Here is a 23,425-nt window from a genome sequence, read left to right as displayed (position 1 = left end):
GTGACTGCCTCCATTTACTTTAGAGTGGCTGCTGAAACACATTAACACAGACTATGGATTGTTAACCCTCTACAGAGACTCCATATGGTAGAAAACATACCATGCTGTATGAAAGATAAAAATAATGCACAATCATACACTGACTGAGCACACAGACTCAATCCTAAACTTTTTAGAAACATTAGGGCAGAATCTTCTTTCAGCAAGTACACGGCTAAATTTACTAGACAACATTACACAATAAGTATTTTTCTTAAAACCTTTAAAGTAGTTGGCCAATTTGTTCTCCAAAAAGCTGAACTATAATTTTGAATTCATTATCTCAAAGAATAGACGCGTAATTAAAGATTAACCGAACAACTGGCCACAGACTGGAGTTGGCCAATTTATCTTTGAACGGATTTGATCAGTATTTGGCAACCCGAATAACAGAGAACTCACTCACTATATAACAGATTAACTAGTAACACATTCTGATGCATGAATGTGCATTTTCTTGTAGTTCCTTCATTTACAGTCACATTTAAAGTGACTATAGAAAGACCTGTACCAGTTTTCTCTCTTAACATGTTAGAAACCTTAGAAAAAAAACTGCAAGTTGATCAAATTGGCAAATTAGACTTAAAAAGAAAAACTGGAACTCAGTATTGATCAGGTCATGCCTGATCATTGGAAGTTTGCTTATAATTTTGGAAATATTAAATATGTCTTCTGAAAATAATCACCTTCAAACAGGTTTTAAACTCAGCAAGCTCTGGTTTCTGTATCAAGAATGCTTGTTTTTTTGAGCTGACTTAGCAAATGTCATGTTTTCATTAGTTGTAAATGGAAAATCATCATATTTAGCAGAAAAATAATCTTGAAAACACCATTCTCTGTGTATATCTAATCCACACCTAGACAAAAGACAAACGCAGCTCTGACAGTGATGACATCATCTGTAAAAGTGAAGCAGAAGCATATTTCATAGATGTGACAAAACCCTGTCATTAATGGAGATCTTCAAAAAAACTGAAACACATTCAGGAAGATGGGTCACTTCGCTGGGGAAAATGTGAGCATTCATTTTAATCAGTAAGTGCGTATTAGAGCAGCAGCTTGTTGGGGCAGGTTTTAAGACATCAGGGTTTGAACTGGCTGCTAAACCTACAAATGGTGCTGATTAATTCTGATTTGGTTCACAAATTGACAAAAGCCTCATCAAAGAAATGTGAGGATTTTTTTTTTAAATCAGATAAAAGCAACATGTTGCTTTTGTCTGTTATGCTGCAGCTTCCTCGGTCATTGGACCTTCTGGTAAAGATGTGTAAAAAGACTTAAAATACATGTAACTTGAGCAGATTTATGCAGTGGAGAAATGCATTATTTTTAAAAAAAAGTAGTTTATTTAACAGTATAACAACTCTTGCTTAGCAATAGAAAAGCATTTAGTCTTATTCTATGATTATGACTATGGATTTAGGGAAAAAGATTTTAGACTATTCTTTTTTGCATAGACCATTCAGGCTCAGATTTACATCTGTGTACGGATATGGCCATCGTTACTTTTTTTGTAACGATTCAACCATTTGTAATGTATTACACTCTGAAATTAATTGTTACAATTTGTGTTACTATTGTTAGCCCCTCAACAACAAGACTGGTAATATCCTTGAAATAAATAAAAAATAAATAAATAATTATGTTTTTCATCATTATCCTATTAAAACTCTCAATGACTACCTATTTTCACTTCACTGGCCTCTAGATTTTTATTTAACATGTTCTCTTTTCTTCTTCTACTCAGAATTAAGTGTGACAAATGTGATCAGACCTGTGGTTGTATCTTGATATGGCTGCTGCAATAAAATCTGCACCACATGGATTTAGACAGCTGGCTCTCTTCAGCACAGGATCATGATGTCACATCATCTTAGCAGTGATTGACACCGGCTGGATGTGCTTTAAACGTAACTGTGAAACTGTGCAGCAGTACATTTTATATGTATACGATTGTCAAAAGATCCTGCAGCTCCTGTCTTTCTTTAGAGATCTCTCCTCTGGGATAAGTGTTTTTTTTTCATAAAAAATGATATTTTCTAAATATAAATCATGTGAGTAAAAATAATCTTCATATTTCTAAGATGCAATCCACTCTAACAAGGTTCTGAGAACCTTTGGAAGAAAAACAGGCCACAGCGTCATAAATCCTCCACCTTACTCAACAGCAGACATTCAGCTCGTGTTTTTAGTCTCATCTGATCAAAGTGCTCTGTTCCAGATAAAGTATAAATATAAGTATGTCACTGCAATACAATAAATGTATTTTCATACATACTTTTACCAGTGACTAAACCTAAAGAGGTTTAAAATGATCCACAGTTGAAAATGATACTAATAATTATTCATAATTAGGCTTGTCACAATAGAAAATTTAGCTGGACAAAATGTTTTACAGTGATTATTGGAATAAATTACAATATTGTTGTCCTGAGACCATTTTCAAGTAATATATTGATAATTGGATAATAATGTGAGGTTGTTCTCTGAAAGATTAATTCACTTTGATTTTGGAAAAACACATTGCACTGGAACTGGAAAATATTTTAAATATCCAAAATAAACATGACAATCAAAAACAACAAATGAAAAAAGAAATAAAAATATGCACACAACCAAACCCTAAAATAAAAAATATAAACAAAGTTACCCTTCAAATACTATTAATCATTGAGTTCATTTTAATTGATTATACAATTAATTGATCCTTTGCTTATTGCAAGAGGCTTAATAAGTTATTTCTAGTTAAATGTTTCTAGGTTGATCATACAAAGTATAAAACAAATGGAGTGTGGTGTAGTGGTGGAAGGCATCTGGGTAAGAATCCCAACCTTTACTTCCCTCCTTCTCTTTCTGCCCATATCCTGTCTGTCAACAACGCCAAAAAAGGAAGAAAAACATCTTCTGCTACTTGTTATGCTACTGTAATTAGCTTTCTATGGATGCGTATAGCACAAAAAGAAGACAAAACAAACAAACTGAGCAGCCAACGGTGGAAAGGAAACAAAACAGAAGTAGAAATACATGCCTCCATGCCAAGAGGACTTGTCTAATAAAGGCCAAACATGCGGCCACCCAGCTCAGGAGCCCCCTGGGGAGAAGGACTTCTCCACAAAGCTTTTAGTTGTGCTCTCACTCTGAGCTCCTCTGTCGGTTACAGTGGGCAATCTGTTCGCCCTGGTTCGCATTACATCACAAGTCCGGCAGTCTGCAAATCCTCAGAGTGAAACACGACTCGAGTCAACCGCTGGGACATTTACAGACACCTCTGGGACGACGTCTGCACGGTCAGCTTGGCTAGGCCTACTGCTCCAATATGCCTCTGCTCCAAATGCTAATCCAGGGCTTCTCTTGCACAACTTTTTTTTTTTTTTCACAGATCCAGCAGGAAAGAGGAGAAGGAAGATTAACATAGTGGAAGTGATCTCCTTTGGCTAATCATAAATGCTAATATATCCTGCTCTGTCCTTTCTTATGATGAGAAGAGCTGACACTGAAAGGCATCTGTGTCCTTTCAAGCTTAATTATGGAAAATACTTCTTCAGGTTCTAGAGGGATTTTCTCTTCTTTCTGACACGGTTAAGACAGGCAAAATCTTTTTCAACCAGATCTCATTTTTAAGCTCTATTGAGCGTTTCAGTTTATCACAGTATTTGTTCATAAAATACCCTTTTATCTGCAGAGACCTCATTTAAAGTGCTGTGAAAAAAAAAACAACACATATGCTGAATTTGTTTTTGTTGTGGCTGCTTTGTCACACAATTTAGCTCATCAAAAGGTTTTAATATAAGATAAACTTTTTCAGACTGAGTACTACTTGCCCCATTTAATAAACGCTTGCAGACCATCTAATTTGAAATTTCCTTCGCAACAACAGACAGTGATCAAAAGCACCAGCAAGTCAACATCTGAATAACTAAAAAAAAAAAAAAACCCAAAAAAAACAAATACTAAATGAAGGTAAGTTTGATTTAGTAGTTATAACAATCCTTCCCATCCATGATCATCGAGGCACATGCATCTTTAACACACCTTGAAGTTCAGCAAAGGTTTGTCAATAAGCCATTATTAAAATAGCTATTAAAATAAGGTGGACCAGTGTTGGGAAACATTGCTCTGTAACCCTAACATCTGGTTGAATTAAAACAATTCTTCCAAAGGGTGAACCAGAAATCCTCTGCAGCGATGTAAAACCTTCATTGCCAGTTATCACAAATGCCTGATAGCAGCTTTGAGCCAAAACCAGCTGTTAAGATTATGAGGCAAATACCCAGGTTGGTTCAGATGGCTTCATACAGCTTCCTGCTGAATTTACTGAGGTCTAAAATTTATGAACATTTCTCTAAACGGATAAGTGCTGTAAAACCAAACCAAATTTAGAGTTTTGACCTACAAGTTACTGACAACTTGTAGTTGTCAGTAACTTAAATGGTCAAAATAATAAATGGTCAAAATAATAATAATAAAACAGAAAGTCCACCAAAACAAGGAGCATTGGCAAATGTTTGCACAGCGCTTGGTGCTTGTAGAGTAGAAGTAATAGATGTCTATACCAAAATCTCACAATGTCACACAGAGGAGGCCGGGGCTTTGCTTAAAAGAAGGGGAGAAAAGGACTTGGTGGGAAGTTCTTAAAGGGAGTGAAGCAGTATGAGGCCAAACAGCCTCTATTTTTAGTCTGTTAGAGCCAAAATTGTGTCTGTTTCCACTCCTCCCCCTGTAAAAACTGGGTTGGTGTCCTCTTTAAGCTGCCTCCTCCAGTACCTGCACCCACACGTCCTCCAATTCAGCAGCAGCAGAAAACAGTTTCATTGCTAATCTTTCATTCAATTAAATGAGCCGTCAGTTACAGGAAGGGACAGCGGCAGCTTCTTTTTTTTTAGCTTGTAGAGGAAAATGCAATATCGCCTGATGGTTTAGCTCTTATTAATTTGCGATGTGAACTATACACCTTTGTGGATTGAAAGTAATGAGCTAAAAAAACAAACAAAAAAAGGCAGAAAATGTACAATTCTATCTGGAGCACAGAGTCCCATAGATGACATGGGAAGAATGTTTTCTTTTGCGTTCCCTCACAATAAACTGGTCTATTTTGTGTACAGTCACAAATGTCAATTTAAAATGTAAAATATATACACTTATAAAGACCCTCAGTGAAAAGGTGCTTATAGTCTTAACTAATTGGTGCAAAAACTGAGAGTCATTCAGACTAACAACACAAAAAATACACAATCAAAACTGCCAGATGACTTTATTACCTCGTGAAAGTAACTCAGAAATGGTCCAAATAGTTTGAATGTATTTTTTCTTTCTTTCCTTCTTGCAAAACGTTTTTGTTTATATCTTGGAAATTTTAATTTCTATTAAAAAATATATATATATAACTGTAAAAAAGACTTTTATAACTATTCAGTTATGATACATGAATAGCAGGTAGCATGCGTGAGAACCAAAAGAAAAAAATCCTCCATGTCCCATAGAGGCCTCTGTTCTGAAGTCCCTGTTTAAAAGCCACACACACAAGCAGCAGCTTTCTCTCAGTGTGCTGACTGGAACCAAACCCTAAACAGGGGAAGTGCAGTGTAAGGTTGCAACACATATGGGACTTGACAGGAGAGATGTCAGGTTAAACATGCAATAATACTGCTGACCTGATGAAGAAAACAAAGCAACAAGTCAGTCGGTCAGGCGAAAATGTTTCGTTTCACCACAAAGAGACCACAATTATTCCAGTGAAACCACTAAACGTTGAGTTAGTCATTTTTCCATGATGAATGAGTGTAAAACTGAGATTTACAGGGTCTTTCTGATGACAGACTGCTCCCTTCATGCTGCGCAAGAAAACGGCCGCTCAATCCTTCTATTTATTTGACATTTTGACTAAAACTACCACAGGAAACCTCCTTTCCATTGCTTAAAAAAACTGTTTTGTTAAACACTTAATCAGGCAGCGTTTGCAGTCATCATCCTGTAACGGACCAACACCCTCTACAGATTTTACAGGCTGCTTGAAAATGAGAGAGTCTGAAACCTCACTCTGGGTGCCACCCAGCTGATGTCTGGCTGCTGGCCATCTGGCCAACCACTGCAAGAACACGGAGAAGGAGAAGAGATTTCAATTTCTGAAAGCAAGCATGAATAAAAAATTCAAAGGTACAACAAATTAGTTGACCAGTTGCTCAGAATCTCAATTAGTAAATACAATCTTGCTGAGGTAAAGAGAGTCAAAGTTAGCTATTTTTGGTATCAATGAGATGGCAAGGAAACTATGCTTTCTCTGGAAGCTAGTCTGTTACTTAGGTAGGATGCAAAAACAAAGAGCTAAGCTACAGCAAGTGTTCATAATTCTTTTGTGGTTTTGGTAATTTCATTGCATCATATCTGATTTTTCCAGATATTAAAATGAAAACACCTACAATAAATCAAAAAGTATACCTTCTCTGGGGGCTTTTATTCAGAACGACAAGACAAGAGCTAATAATAGAAGATAACAGGAAGGCTAAATGCATCTTCCTTTTGAGCTTCCTGTCTGTCTTTCATAATACATGCTGACATCTGTTTTGCTTTAATCCCATAATGTTTCAGATCATCAAAAAAATGCAAATATCAAATAAAAACAACCTGGTTAAATACAAAGGATAGTTTTGAAATTGATGACATCATTAATTAATTAAGGCAGAAAAGGACAGCCAAACCAAAATGTAGACCTGTTAAATTATAAATTAAGTGCAAATAATGCAATATTTTATTCATTTTCATGAGTCACAGCCAGAACAGATTATTGAATTGTCTAACCTGCAGATTCAATAAATCACTAATGCAGAACCTCTCTGACAACACGAAGTAGACTAAAACACATTTAAAGAAGAAACAGATTGTGATCTAAAATGTAACACAAATATCCCTTTGCTATTACAGTAATTTCTTTAACTTTTAGAAAAGGCAACTCCATTTTCTTTACTAATATTTTTCTTTCTTAAGAAAAACCTAAAGCCAAATTGAATACTAACCCCTAAATGCTAGCATTTGTTCCTATTAATTCCCTTTTAGGCGTTACTAAAATGTGGGCTGCGCATTTCCACAATTAGTGCACAGTTTGGCACCCCCTGCAAAGAATTGAATTGTTTTTACTGTAATTTGTTCATTATGTTGAAAGAAAAATGATGAAACCCACAATTATCCACAGTCAGAGAAAATGCTAAGTATTTTACTCCTTTTATAAGAGGGTTGTGCAGTTCTAAAGCTGAATATTAAGGCTTGCATTCACTGAAATGTTTGTATGGTGCGATTTCAGACTTACACAGAAGGCAGTAGATTAAAGTATAATTAAGAAGGTATTATACCACACAATGATTCTAATCCAGCAGTGTTTATGACATTTACAAGACCACTCAGATTATTAGAGATGAATTTTTAAGGGTATTACCTCGAGTCGTTGCACCATCTCTCTGATGTCCTCGCCGCAGTTGTCGTGGGCAGACAGCATGATGCACTCCCCACGCTCATAGAAGATTTTAATACTCATAATCCCTGAGGTCCATCCAATGACATCGCGACATGAGCAGTTAAACACTACGTTTTTCGACTCCTCTTCAATGAGCACAATAAACTCATTGGATATGCCGAGCAGACAGTCGATGTCCATTGACTGCCCAAAGTCCCGGGCGCAGACGCTCCAGGTGATGGCTCCCACACTGAACAGATGTGCTTCCTTTCTGGCTTTGACTTTCTCTTTCTTCTTTGCTCCAAGCGTAATGAAGCTGAATTTGACAGCTGAGTCTATAGTAGCCGTGCTAACAAAGTTCTCGGCTAAGTCCTTCAGGTACTCCTGCCGCGTACGAGTCGCCATGGCTCTGAACTTCTCCGACTTGTGAGCAGCGTTCTCGCCATTGATGACCTTGGCGAGTAGGAAGTCCCTGAAAACAGCCGACTTTGGGAAAGTTACGGACTTGGGAATGGGGGGTCCGAACGGAGGCACGTCTTTGGATCTGGATACGGCGACGCTAAAAAAAAAGGCAGGGATAAACAATAGAGGTAACAGTTAAAGATGACCTATATGCATCCTTGAACAAATTGGAATAGTTCTAAGGACCTAACAAAACATGTTCATTCCATCTTTTGTACAAAATCTTTCTTAGATAATGACATTTTAGTCTGGTCAGTTGTATCTGTTTTGAGCTCTTGTCACTTTAAATCCAAATAAGCTCAACAAACGTGCTGGAACTCAGCTTGGATTGCTGGAGACCCAAATAGAAGTACAAAAACATGCAAAAGGTGAATTTTGCAAAACAGGTTCCCTTTAAAAAGGAACAACCCTGGATGAGCAATAATTTGTGTTCTGAAATGACAAGTTCAAGATTTTTCTTTTCCAATGTGCGACAGAGAATAAATTTGTTCTGTTCTATGTTATTAGTGAAAGTCTTCTTTGCCTACAAACACATTCGAAGCAGAGCTCTAAGTTGTAATTTAAAGGTGTCTCAGAAGATAATAACTGTATCATCACCGAACACATCAAAAGAGCCTTCTGATTTATGGATATTACTACAAAGCCATGACAGAAACCACAGAAGGAGCACACCAAGCTATTATTATTACGCTTTCAAATTTAATGTCTTCATGCAATTTGGCAAGAATTTCCTTTTTCATAGCCCTTTTCAAATAATAAAACCCATCTTCCTTAATTGTCAAGAGCATATGAGTTTGCTTCTTACTAGAGGGTTCTACTCCTTTCTTCGCCTAATAAAATAAAATAGCTTGCAGGCAAAGTGCACGCTTGTTCCATTTACCTGTAGCAGACATTATCAGTGCACGGGCTGTGGACTCTGACGATGACAAACACATGTTGGAACTGGGAGCGGATGTTTTTGGGAGTGAAGGGAAGGGCCCCAGGTTCCTGGAACACTATGGTGACGATGTCGTTGCCAATGTGCCTCTTCCTTAATAACTGTGAAAAGTATTAAAAGAACACAATAAAAACAGTTGTTATGATGAAAGAGGTCAACTCGATAGAAAATATTCAATGTTCAATACAAAAATTTGAGTGAGACAATGTAAAGCCTGATGCAGTAGGTATTTCAAGATTGTGCAATTCAGTGATTAATTAGAAGTAAAAATGTCGACATTTCTAAATTGAAAAACAAAATTTAGCCTCCATATTATGGGGAATTTGGTAGTTTTTCACCAGCTCTTACCTCAAAATGTAATATGACATTTAAAATTAATCCACCTATTTATCAGTGATTGGCCAATTTTTACACCTGAAGCCAATTTTATCCCCCAATCTCATCTACCTCAACAAAAGTCTAAATAACAACCTCTGTCCTCTTCTGCTCTCCTGTGAGAAAGGTTTTGATTGACAGACCAGCCCAGCAGGTCATGTCTGCATGCTTACAGTTAACAATAGTTACTCCACTGTTGCCAATTCAGCAAGGTTTTTGCTATGTTGAGCGACATTTTTAAAAAATTGATATTGGTCAAAATCAGAAACGGTGGGACAGGCAGCTAATCAGCGATCGGCCACAGTTGGTGCACCTCTGTTTAAAATATAGCAAAGGTAACACGCTAATAGTCTGTTTTGTTGGATTTCCAAAAATGTTGGCCTCTTCAGTACTTGAATTCATAAAGGCGACACTGCTAGTAGCTTATACTGCTAAAAGCAGTAGTGACTGGGAACAAGGGTTAAAAATGGTTAAATTAGCTTTGATACCATTCCAAAAATTCCAATATGGCTGCATGGTGTTTAAAACATAGAGGAAGTAGCTGTACTAAATTGTTTACTGGCACTAATTGGACTTTGTATCTCATTAAAGCTTCCACACACAATGCTTTACAACCATGGCTAGGAAACATGTTCCCTTTGTGTTTAAGTATATAAAAGGCAAACAAATCACTACTAGTAGTTTGTGTGGCTAAAGGTAGTTCATAATGGTGATTGAGCACCATTATGGGGAATGAGAATGTTCTGGTTACCAACTTGAAATCAGCACAAATCCAAGTCCTAATCTTAACAAAGGCTTATTAAACAGCGTTTTTACTACTCTTCCCTCTGGACTAGTTAGATACCAGTGTTAATGTCATTGAACACTTCAATTTTTCAGTGGTTATCTTATTGTTTTTACATTAAAATTATAAAATTAACATCATATTTACTTTGCAAATAGCTGATACTAGAGTTTCTTCTGAGCACCCAGATATCAGCACCAAATCTAATTCATCATATACATGAATGAATGAGAGGCATTTACCTAAACCCAGTCATGACAGCATATATTGATGGTCTACACGAACACTTAACCTCATTCTGTCTGGCATGTGATTGCCTGAGAGGGTTAGAAAGAGCCAAAACAAGCAGGATTATAGGGTATAGAGGTAAAATGGGATAGAGTAGAAACGGCTGGAAGACCACCCAAAGGGATTAAATGAAACTATCAAACTATAGTCATATAGTTTGCCCTTTGCACGTGACGTCACTCTCTTCGAAATACGCCATGACGGATGTCAAAACAACCTATGCACTCCTGTGATGCCTGTCAAAAAATGCACATGTGGCAGCCTAATGTCACTTTTATTTAGCTGGTTTCACTTTAAAAATGAGCGTAGGATGCTGCACAAACAAACAAGGATACAAACCAAACTTGTCATGTTATTTTATAACTTTGAAAGTTAGGAAATATACGGTGGCAATGGATAGCAGCCGTCAATCATAATGGCTGTCAGCCCTCGATGTAACCGTGTATTTGCAGCGAACACTTTTTACAAGGTAGGAAGAGTAACGGTCCTACATTTTATAAGTAAGTATGATTACAAGAACAACTTGCAAAAACAAACCGAAGTTGTTTGTTTTCCCAAGTGACGTCTCTCATTTCCGACATCCATCATGGCGCCTCGAATTATTAAGTGACGTAGTTGCAAACGGTCAATACCAAACACTAACAGGCACTTGCCAGAATGGTTTCCACCACATTACACTGCTTCTCTCCATCATTTTTAACCTCCTTGAGTCTTTTCAAATTGAATGCTTTTACATGGCTGTGTGCACAGGCTTTATTAAGGGCTCAGAAGACACTTCCATACATTAGCACAGACAACAACAAACTGAAACATTGTCAATTATGCATTACTAGCCACCATTTGCCCATCAGCCACTACATTCACTTAATCCCACTTGTTCTCAAAGAGACAGAGGCTCGTCTACTACAGCGGCAGGTCCATCCCATGAGGAAGCGCTGATTAAAATCCAAACATTGGCGTCTCCATGGCAATGCCCGTGTTTTCAGCTAATAGGTTATTACCATGGCAAAACGGCTCTCTAGGGACGGCTGGCAAAAATCAGCACTGGAAGATCCTTGCAGAGAAGCTGCCCAGGGACTTGTTAAAACCATTATATGGCGATTCTCCACGTGAAAGAGCAAATGATGTGATTAGTGGAGGTAATAAAGTACAAAGTTTACCTGCTGTCTGTTGTTGGGCGTGTAGGGGAGCATGGTGGACACATGAAACATCAACTCGTAGTCCTTGTAGGTGGTGTACAGGGAATGTGTTCCCGTTGAATCAGCTGCGCACAAACAAATGGACAACAAACAGGTTTTAGAAATCATTTATGTAAATTTATAAATTTGCACATTTTAAGGGTACGCAACAGGCTTTCTCTTACTCTTGTTGTCCAGCTGGGCTCTGTACTTTGTGAAGCCCTTGAGGCGAACCCGCTGGCCGAGCAGATCAAGGAACTCTTCCAGCGCCGGGCCAGCGCTCTCGTTGTTGTACATCTCCTCCTCTGTGCTCTGGCCCGCCTTGCAGTAAAGAACCCCCACCTTGTGCTGGAAGCTTAGCTGCAACACACACAAATACCTGGGAGTAAGTATCACTTCCTGTTGCTGATATGTTGCACACTCAACAGAGGCGAGTCTCTACTTTCCACCATGTTGCAGCTCAAGTTAAGGCCTTACATCCCTTCGAGAGGAGAGATGAAATCCCCTCTCACGAAGCTGTGCTCTGAGCTCTCTGGAGCATAAATTAAGCCACTCTATTACCTGCAACTTAAGTGCAGCTGTGGAGCGACGAGGGAGTGAATTAGATACATTAGGCAGCAGGCCTGAATTTATCATTGTAAACTTTGCCAACTTTAGCATATATCCTTATTTTTATTTAGGGATTGGTGCATGCGGCCCATTATTTCCAGCCTGACCCCTGCAGCTAAATGTCAATCGGCAAGACCAAAAAGGTTTTCCTCACTGTGGAGGAAAATAAATGACCTATAGACTGAAACCAATTTGAACCGTCCCTTTTTCCCCGTTACAGGTTATCAGTTCTTGGTGTGCTCCCCTCACGGTTGTCATGACGACTCCTCTATCAGCAAGTCTGCTCCGTGGTGAAACTCCCGCCGTGATGGGAAGCTATAATACCTTCAAGCCCAGTGGAAACTGCATGATGTGCAATGATGTGGTCTTCTATTTTTCATTTGGAATTATAAGGACTTACTTAACCTCCAGCACATCCTTACAGATTGGATGAAGGACTTTCAAATTGGTGCTTGAAAAGTGGATTCAGGTAACCTAAATTCAGCACTCAGCAACAGATACAGCTGCTTTGAACTTTTTAATATTTTGTCTCATAGAAACAAATCAACTTTAAAGTATTCTAGTTAAGTTTTAGGTGACATATCAGCCAAAGTTGTGTGTACTTATAAAATAAAAGAATTACCATAGCATAAAGTTAGTTTGCTGAAAGAAGCAAACATGAGTTTCTTTTCAAATGTCAAAAGCTGTGCAAATCTTCCACAGTCTATCCTTCTTCTTCTGATGCTTTTTGTTCATCAACAAATTGGTGGAATCACTACAGAAAAGTGTGAATAATAAATTACACATAGATGAACTGGTTACTGACAAATAAAGGTAATTATTTGTTCTGGAATATAATGTATTTTTACAGGAGTGGTGTAAAAACATTTCTCATGTTTGTCAGAATTGTCTAGTCAAACATACTTATGGGTTAAAAAAAAAAATATATATATATATATATGTGATTTTGTTTGCTAAAAAATAATGACTGCATCAAACCAATTCTTTAAAGCAGTCTTTCTATTAGAAAATTTTAAAAATATACATAGCGAAGATATTAAAGAGACATCCTTTGTTTTGTATCTAACAGTTTCCTTTGTTGACTTTAATTTTAATTAGATAGTTTTTTTGGTGAGCTAAATTGTTTAATTCATGAAATGCAGTCTGACTTAAAAGTATAGAGTTTACGGTTTTGCAATGCGTTCTGATGGATAATCATACTAAAAGCACCATTAAACACACTTATGTTTGTTTTTGTAAGATGACAAAATGTGAAACAGTGTAAAATATTTTCAATGAATATTTTACTCCCCTTTCTCAGAACAGATCAGCTTCTTAACAGGAACATTTCTTAAGCATAACTGCAAAACTATCTTAACGGAGGTTTTAAAACTCACAACACAAATACTGCATTCTTACTGAGTGGATGGAGAAATGAGGCCAACATTCTCTGGAGACAGTCATGAGGCACCTGAGGGATACAGCATTACCCTGGCAGTACATGCAACGCTAATGTGACATCTGCTTCCACTGCAATCTACTTATGTTACAAAAAGCATGAAAAGCAGTTCCAAAAAACCTTACCACCAGAACAAACCAAGGGTAATAACCTTCAAGGATCCCCTGGTCCTTGTAGAAGAAAGCTGTGCCACACTACAAAACCGCACATCTAACCCCATGGCAACAAATAGTTTTTAAGTGTTGCATTTATTTTGCAGCAACATCCTATCTGATGAGTAAACAGTCAAGCTTCTTTTACAAAACAGTTCCGTCAAGTCACTTTTGATGGAAATCTGATTAGGATGGTAATAAAATCATTGTTTTGTCTAAAAGTAAATAAAATTATCTTCAAACCATGTTGTGACCAAGCATATATGACATCATGCCTCAGTTTCAGTGGTGCTTAATGTCTTGCTTGTCACAACTATCTTGAAAACGCACTTAAAAAGCTTTACTGTTGGCATTAAAAACACCTTTTGGCACCAAAATCTATAAAAAGTTAAAAAGTTGCTGAAATTTCCAGATAAAAAGTTGCTGAAATTTAATAAACATGACATTTTGGAGGGTAAACATTTTAATCTTGAGTCTAAATTCCTGAGCATTTGAGCATCAAATCTGAAGGCTTTTTTTTAAGGATTTATGGAAAGCTTATGCTCTTTTTCTAATGGGTGAAGGACCGTCTGAAGGTTATCCATTGTTTTAGGATCTTAAGGCTCAGATAAAGAGTGTCTGTTTGGTACTCTTAGAAGCACTTATATGTCGGATTTTTAAAGACGAAATCTTTGCATCTTTGTGAGATGGACTGGAGTTGAAGAGCAACGTCTTTGTCTGAGGACAGGATTGAAAAACCGTGAGTTTTTTCAGCTCAAGTAGTGTGACTGAACTTCCTGAACTACAAAATAAATTCAAAACACAGCCTGAGATGGACGTGTTGTTGGATGAAGGATCTGTTTACATTTTTTCAAACACTTACGGCATGACTCATTTTCTGTTAAACAGGACAAACAGGACAAATGGTTTTCAGATTCCTTCAGCTGGAACAATACCAGAAAAGAAACCATCACCGTCACCAAGCAGAAAGGTTCAATTTCCATATATAACAATCAATCTTAGTGCACTGCAACAACAACCTTAGCAGGTGGTAGATTGCTCTCTTGAACTAAAGCAACAAATCAGATTTAAATTTAAATTATATGTAAGAGTTGAGCTGTGAGGGTTTCTGTTTTAAGAGGAATTTCTGCGAGAGTCCAGGAGAAAAACAAACATGAATAAGGAGTTTGTATACACACTTATTCATTCATTTACTTTCCTTTTTCCTACGCTTATTCATGTATTTATTATTCTTACTTGACTTTTTTATAATTATTTCTTAAATTGTATTGTTTATTCCAACATTCATTCATTGCACTCACTAATTTAGTTTCCACAAGTAAGTAACTACATACATATTTTGGAAAAGTACGAGTGCTAAATATTTTGAATTGGGAAACATTAACTTTTAACTTATTTGTTTATCATAAAACATTAAATATGTTCATTTCAGCTTTTTATTGATTTATAAAACAATGTGATTTACAAATATAATTAAAGAAAAAAAACAGAAAAGGAGAAAAGAAATTTAGAAATCTGGAACACAGTTTGTTGTATTTGTTGCAAATTAAATGGATTTTATGATTTGTTTGGCTTTAAAAAAATCACATTTATTTTCTAGAAGTTATTTTTTAAAATACTTTAGAAATAAATGCAATTTGTGATCTCTGTTAATGAAAATCTCATCTCAGATTGACCAGATTTATGCTTTTTTTAGGCCATCTGTGCATAATCAGTTCATCAGTCATTGGAGAATATAAGAATAAATTTGATTCAGTTTCTTCTTGAATCTTGGAAAAATTACCGCAGAGACTAAAAGCCCAGATATGGAGGAGAGGATTCTTCTTGATCATGACGATATTGAGAACATCTCTCTAACTCACTCAGTGAGGAAAAATATTAAACATACAGCTGTTCTCTGCAACGAAACACAACCTAGAATCGCTTATGTAAAATAAATATGCACAGAAAAAAGATAAATTCAAAACTATTTTACTCCCTTGATGCAATACTGACTTTTTTCTCATAAATATATTAAAGTTGCAGAGGGGTCAATGTAGTTAGAGGGACTCTATGCAAAATTATACATTTGAATCACAAAAAATATTACTGTCTAAATATAAAGTGTAGCTTCACTGGACTTTTTCAGTGGAAGTGTGTAAAAGATCAAGGTCATCTGGAAGAGCTTTAAACCCTAATTAACTTGCACTCTCCTCCTTTGAATATATTTCCTTATAATATCTCATCACCTTTTGCCCTTTCCTAATGGATTTGTCAGTTTCTCTATGATGTGCCTGCAGATTTCAAGGAAAAAGATGCTCATTTCCAATGACATTTCACAGGATAATCATATGCAAAATCTGTAAATTTGTTATTCATTTGCTTTAGAAAGGACTATCCACTGCTCTTGAATAAATGTGCAAAAAAAAATATCTGAAGAAACAAAGGTGGGCTTGGTGGAGCTTTTCATGATGAGAGCCTTTCCCTTGTCAGTTAGAATGATGGGCACACACTAATGAATGCAATTAGACTAATAAGCAGCAGATTTTCTGATAGTAAAACACGGCTAATGCTCCCACTCCCACTGCCGTCTTGTAGTTTCATTAGATGAGAAATTAAAGGCCTTGAGATCAGACAATGAATCCGTCTGACACCTGTGACTGAAGAGAACCTTCGGCATTATTAGGAGTTCAAGGAGAAAGACTTCCAGATGACACCCTCCATCAAAAAAATAAAGAAACATCACATTAACCTCGTTTCAATGACAGTAAGCTAATAAAAGTGAGATGTTTTCAGTACTCTCGCAGCTACATTTGATGACAACAAGGGCGCTAAATACATCCTATTGACAGCTGCAGAGATTGTCAGATTTCAATTCATTTTCTGATCTGCATTATTAATTCTATGAAGCCCATAATGAGAAAAAGATTTCTATTATTTGTACTTCTAAGCCTATTAAAATGCATAACATAAAAGCAAATATGCCAAACAATTAATCGGATTGATTGTGATAAATCCATTATTGAAATAATAGTCGATTAATCAATAGCTGGAGTAAAGTGACTCAAAAAAAGGACGTTAGGTGAGAACAAAAAAAATATTCAGAGTAGAAATTAAGCTAAAACTGTTTTATACATTTTGCATTTAAGTAAAAAAAAACCCCCACAAAACTCCTTTTTCTGTAAATATGTTTTAACCAAAACGAATCAAGTGGAATAGTTTTAGCTTCACTTTATTTAAATTTATTAAACAAATGCTGTCATTGCATTTCGGGCATTAAAGGGTTCATTTTTTTATTTTAAAAAGAAGCTGAATTATTTGTTCATTTGCATCTTTTTTGGCCTTTTAATATTGTCAGATCTGTAAAATATTTTTATCTGATTAATCAATCAATCATCAGAATAAAAAATGTGTTTTACAGTTTAAGCTAAAGTAAGACTTCCTCTTTGTTTTTCTAATGTTTTTTTCTACTTTTACTTGAGTAAATGTTTGGGAACTCAACCCTTCATTGATTCTGACCCCAGTCTGAAACATGACATGACTCTACTCACCCCTTGCTCATCTAGTTTCAGGAGCTGCTCTGGGACTTTGGGAGAGTTGAGGGCCAGCCTCAGACACTGGATGTTCAGCTCAGGGATGACGTATTCCAGGACTTCCTTAAGTGGCAGGCCACGGGCCGTTCCATGCCTCGCCGTGGATGGAATGGCATCCTCCAGGATGGCTCCACGGAGGGTCGTCAACTGGCGGAAAAAATAAACAAGCGAGATTTATTCTGTGAAATTCAGCATGTAACTTCTGGCTCTTCTGTTACATGTGCTGCCCTGTTATTCTGGCCGGTTGCTCCGTTGTGACGCCTCTGAACTTGAGTCCTTAACTACATTAAGGACTCAAATTTTAAATAATTAACACAGACTAACCAGGCCATACACGTTGAGTGATCTTCCACTATTAACCCCATTAATGTGCAAGTCAGAAAAACCCATGCCGTTGTTTGGAACATCAAAGACATATTTACACCCATAAATCCCATTTCTGTCCACACTGACCATGTCAGCATTAGTGTCAGCAGTCAATGGCCATCTGACAGAGAAGCTTTCTGAAAAGCAAATTACTTAACAGACTTAGTGCGGCAGGGAGAGTGAGAGAGGCAGCGGTGCAGACAGTCAGAGAGGGCATTGGGGCTAAATGAGAGGAATTAACTCAAACAGACGCTCCAATGGTTAGGAAGCTAAAACATTGTCTGGATGCAGCCTGCTTGGCCACCATGACCCAGATACATTGCTTCATGGCTGCCTGGTTTCAAATCCAGAACAGTGCTGGATATCGGTGACATTTTCCTGCCTGACACATCTGTTGCACTTGAATAATTCAGTGAGTGAGGCCAACCAGCATCAATCAAGGAAAGCTTTCGCTGCAGCAGGCTGTGCATCTCAGTTTTTGGATTAATCACGTCGTGGGAGCATATGTGTGCAAGCTCAGGTGTAAGTTAAAGACAGCAAGAAAGTGAATATGATCACCAACAAACCCAATTGACAGCTCTAGTTCCTCTATGACCAACCAGAATGTCTGGAAACATCGGGGAGCTTGGAGCAGATCCACTCTCACTGCATGACTGAGCCCTAAGCTCGCTGATCTTAACATGCCAAATGCAGTAACTTATGAAATAAATGTGTTTGCACGTAAAACATGAATTTTGCAACATGTGCCATCTGATTCCACTAAATTTTAACTTTCCAACAAGCAACAATCATCAGTGAAACCAGAGTTTGATGTGCAGACTTCTACCATGGTAGCATATCCTGCTCAAGTACTTAGAGACTGATCATTTAAGATTTCCATCTTTGTTATGCCTACCTTCTCTAACTCTAGCAAATACATTATTTCAGCCCTGCTTGTTAATTGAAACCTGATTTTTACCTGACTGGTTCTGAAGGTGATCCGGTAGTTGTACTGCATGCCTTCTTTCTCCTTCCCATCGTCCAGCCTCTCCCTGCGGACGCTCACCGCCACAGGTCCCAGATTCTCATCCACCCCAAAATAATTCTGGTGCTCTAGAGACAAGATATAAGTTTTTCATTAGACAAGGGTCGGTTATAGATACCAAGTTACAACAAAAAATAAAAAAAATGAAACTTATACCATCTCACACTACGACTAACAAATTAAAGGAGCGCCACTCATTCTGAGTTAAATGTGGCAAACAGCTGACTACAGACTCAAGCACAGCAGATAGCCCAACTAACCAACTAATACCAGCTTCTTATATTTGCGTTAATTCAAAAAGGTTATATTTTTATTACAATTTGCAAATTTGCCTCTTTACTTGGTTGTTATATGTTTTGCTTAAATACTTTGAATGCAAAATAAATAATTATGAAATCACATGATTATGGCTGTGATAATCAATATTTTTTTATTCATAACAGTTTTGTTTTAAATAAAAACAACAAGTATTTTTATGCAAATACTGAAGAATTATATATTCTATGAAAATTGTTTAGTAGCCCATGCCTTATTAGATGGAATGGCCTTGCTTACAAATCAGATTAATTGTTTCACACCCGCAAAGCATCATCCATCCATTTTCTACGGCTGCTTAATTCTGTCTGTGGACTGGTGTCTATCTCCTGCGGTCAAGAGGTAAAATGCAGGGTAGACAGAGGTCAACAACTATGCAATCACATACTCACACCTAAGGGCAATTTTAACGATCAATTTAGCTAACATATGTGATTTTGGATGGTGGGATAAAGCCAGCATGACCCTTAAGAGGGGTCAGGCCATTTTGTACCCATTTGAATCCTTTTAAAACCATTTGCAGCAGTGACAACTGTGTGCAGAACCTGTTTCACAGATCAGCAGAGTCAAGCAGCACTTAGTATGCAGTCTCTATATTTATTTAATCAGAAATGATTCGTGGAAGTTTGTAAAACTTTCTTTCACTAAAATTATAGCTTAGCTGCAAGAAATTTGGGGCATGTTTACACCATCTTTCCACATCTAGAGACTGAAAGGTTCACCCTTTTTTTAATTTTGCAAATTAGTTCAGTCATGTTGGGTGGAGTGCATCTGCAAATGTTCATGTCTTACCACATATTCACAATTGGACTTGGGTCCAAGTCATTGTACCATTGTCTTTGTAGCTCCTTCTATGATTAATTAATATATTCTTGTATTTTTAACTAGATGGCCACATGTTGGCATGTCTCCTCTCCAATTTTTGGTAGACAGATAGAACAGTGAGGCTCAAAGCTCCAGAAATTGTTTTATAAGACTGTCTTAGAAAAGTAGTGTCTTCAGTCAGAGGCTTCTTCAAATTTGCTATAACACAGATGGGAGGAGATCTTTTTGCCCTCAGACATCACCGTCTACAATAACTCTTTGACAAATTTTGAGTTAATATGAGTTATAATTTTCCTTTGGGATCAGTAAGTATTTTTAAGTTTGACTTGAATTAAATTTGAAGACTTCTTCACAACTTGGTCTCTGATATGTACTTTTTTGGACTTCATAGTGCTGTTGGTTTCTGAATGTTCTCATTATTCTTTGCTATTGAGGTAACTTTTAAATGCATTGGATTTTATTTGAGGGTAAAGGAGTAAGTGGGGTTGAATACAAACAGACAACACAAGTTTTACCATGTATTTTCTTAGACTTTGTAATTAATGAAATATTAAAAGTACAAGAAGACGTTCTTCTAAAGAAGTGGATTAAAAATGCTCTCCTGAAAATTTGAATGAATTTCTTTCTGATTCACCCCAGAAATGTGTTACTTCCTTTATTGGGAAGTTGTCAACATGAGCCAAAATTTGATTTTATTTAAATATTCCAGTTATGATACTGAGAGTTACATTAGGTTGATTTCAAGCTGTTGTGGCAGATTTTCATAGTTGTTTGATTTGACAATTTTTTCTTTATTTTGGATGGTTCAAATGGAGGTGATTTGGATCAGACTGTGCAGAGTGGTCACTGCTGTCTCTTTTGATATCTCAAAAATAAAAGACAGACAACGTAGAGAAAGTTTGAACTGGTCACATACGGTTCTGTGTGTAATTATTTTGGTGTTGTAATACACAGGTGGCAATGTCCAAATGTCTCAGTCTCAGTTAAAACCTCGTACAGCAGGCTCCACCCTCCCACGACTCCAGATTTAGCAGATTAAGCAGGTATAGCTGATGGACGGGATTATTGGATGAACTCACCAAGCAATTTGAATGAGTTGTTGATAAAAGGAGATTTGGAAAAATTCTGAATTAAGTACAGAGTCAGACGATTATGGGAGGGACAGTCATTAGTTCAATGACAGGTTATGTGAACAACTAGGAGCCAGACTGGAAGCAAATCTAACATATTTGGTGTGCAATCTCTGAATAATAGATTATGTGATCCACTGATCCATGGAAATCCATCCAAGATACCGGCGGATATTCTGAAAATTTCCCAGAAAATCTCCCAAAGACACAGACAGTTCACGCAGAAATGAGTGAATCTGATTGTCCTGAATTTGATGCAGTGCATCTTTATTTGTCTAAGCACAATTTTACCATCCTCCCAGTTCAAGATGTCAATCAGCAAAGAGAAGCTGTGATAACCTTATGTCCAGACTGTAAATGTGATGTAACAGATGAAACAATCAAATAAAAGCTTCACCAAGTTCGTTTTTATTCTTGCTCAAACAGGTTTACTGTTAAAACATTAAGGCCAACTTGGTTGTTGAAAAGCAGAACTTTAAACATTTAATCTTAAATTGACTGTTATGAAAAAAATAATCGAGTAATTTAGAGTGTGCATACTTTATCTTGCACTTTTGTACTGCACTTTCAATATTTATTGCTAATAAAATAGTAAATATAGTTGTTTTTTATTTTTGTTTTTCGTAAAGTGTAAAAAAAATGTCTGAAGACAAAACCTTTACCAAATTGGGTAAGAAAAAATATCTGGACTTGCACATTTGTTTTTTATGCTCTTCGAGACAGATAGATTCAAATCAAATTCCAGTCTTTTCCAGATGATGAATGCATAAGAGACTATTGTAGACATTTCTACCAGGTGAACCAACACATCTGTACCTCTGCACGTATGTTTATGTGTATAGACTGTGGACAGGAGTGGAGCTTTGTGAGCATTTTGCAGGGTCTTGAGCAAACACTCTCTAATCCGGCCTAAAGCTGAAGAGATAGACCTGGATTCAACAGACCACAAACAAAGACGTCAGCAGAGGCCTGTAGTGCTGACATTCGCATGAGGAGTTCAGCCATGAAGGTTTTGAATTCATGCCATGGAGTGTGTGTTCTCTGTGTGCCACCAACATGAAAAGAAACTACATGAATTATACATTTATTGCATGAAACCAGGTTATCTGGTGAATGTGTGGCATGTGTGCGACAGAGGGCCAAGGGGAAATACTACAAGAGGCATAAAGTCAAAGTCCAGAAGGCAACTAGATATCCAATAGCAACTGCAGGGTTGAGGCCAACATCTATTTTTCAATCAATTTCTTTAACATGTCCCTGGTGCTCGTCCCATGCTTTACACCATTTACAAAATGGATTACTTGACAATCATGTCAATTGGGATTTATTTTGGCTTCATCTCCTGTCCTGCTGACCCAAAATGTGAACAGATCCCTTAAATAAAAACCTACTTCTAATCCTGTTTTCATGTTAGGTTATACTCGCTTTACTAAAAATCCTGACAAACCACATGCAACGTGACCCTGGCTGCATCCAGCAAAGGTTAACCTGTTGGTCTGAAAACATATACAGCCCTCCTTAGGAAATCCTGGGGTGAAACATCACAGTTTGCTAGTGTAAGATAAGCTGGAGTCACTTAGTAAGGTCAATGTTTAGCCCAGGTTGATAAAAGCCTGCCATGTAACACTGACACACGGTCAAGTTTACGTGAGAGTGCATTTGCTGTGAAGTGCAGGTGATGACAAGCTTGTCTATCCAATAAAACACCTCACAAAGAAAGGGCAAGGACTAAATTCACATACTATGCAAAATACATCCTCTGAAAAAGCTGCATTATAATATTTACAGTGCATTCCAAATGTATTAATAACCTTTAATTCACTTTTTGTTAAAAACTTTGATTTATATGATACACAAACAAGGTAATCCAAAGTAGTGATTATGACAGAATAAGTCTTAATTCTCACTTCAACCTAAACCAGAATTTGCTGATTTTTATAAATATTTGCTGAATATTTGTATTACAAAAAGAATCTGCTTTACCATTATTTTTATTGTGAATAGAGATATGAGAAAATGTGAATATTAAATTAGTGTCATTGCTGGTGCGGCCCTCCAAGACATTTCAGATTTTTTATGTGGCCTTGTGAAAACATTAATTGCCCACTCCTGATCTAATATGACAAGTGAACCTTATGTTTGCTGTGTTCCCAACATTTTGCTGTAAACTGTAAAGGGTCTTCCTGTGGCTTTCTTCTTGCAAATCCTCCAGGGGTGAGATTTATAGCGTGTTGGTTTATCACATAAATCCTAATCAAATACAATGTAGTTTACAGCTGTAACATGACAAAGTGTGGAAAAGTTCAAGGGCTAGGAATGCTTTTGCAAGCGACTGTAAAACAGACAGTAAAGCAGAGAACTCTGTGTTGGTATTTAAGCAGCTAAAGCTCCACCTGTTATTGGACAAGCAATAAGTGAAACAACATCCCCCTTTGGATACGTGGTATCAAAAGTAGCTCCAGTCACGCCACATAGAGCATCTTTATG

The 23,425-nt window shown here is 37.0% G+C and overlaps 1 protein-coding gene across 7 annotated transcripts in view; it reads right to left on the bottom strand.

Annotated features, from left to right (window-relative positions):
* LOC129359952 (signal-induced proliferation-associated 1-like protein 2) overlaps positions 1 to 23,425 on the bottom strand; it is a 110,854-nt gene that overhangs the window by 45,215 nt on the left and 42,214 nt on the right. For all 7 annotated transcript variants that reach the window (XM_055029936.1, XM_055029938.1, XM_055029940.1 and 4 more), the window contains exons 3-8: positions 18,603 to 18,736; positions 17,237 to 17,425; positions 11,693 to 11,867; positions 11,490 to 11,593; positions 8,826 to 8,983; positions 7,466 to 8,042 (exon numbers count right to left, since the gene is read on the bottom strand). In XM_055029936.1, coding sequence (XP_054885911.1) covers positions 7,466 to 8,042; positions 8,826 to 8,983; positions 11,490 to 11,593; positions 11,693 to 11,867; positions 17,237 to 17,425; positions 18,603 to 18,736 — 1,337 coding nt within the window. The remainder of the gene's footprint in view (positions 1 to 7,465; positions 8,043 to 8,825; positions 8,984 to 11,489; positions 11,594 to 11,692; positions 11,868 to 17,236; positions 17,426 to 18,602; positions 18,737 to 23,425) is intronic.

This window comes from Poeciliopsis prolifica, unplaced genomic scaffold (genome assembly GCF_027474105.1).
Source record: "Poeciliopsis prolifica strain line A6 unplaced genomic scaffold, Auburn_PproV2 SCAFFOLD005, whole genome shotgun sequence".
NCBI classification, from domain to species: domain Eukaryota; kingdom Metazoa; phylum Chordata; class Actinopteri; order Cyprinodontiformes; family Poeciliidae; genus Poeciliopsis; species Poeciliopsis prolifica.
This window is presented reverse-complemented; position numbering and strand designations above follow the sequence as displayed.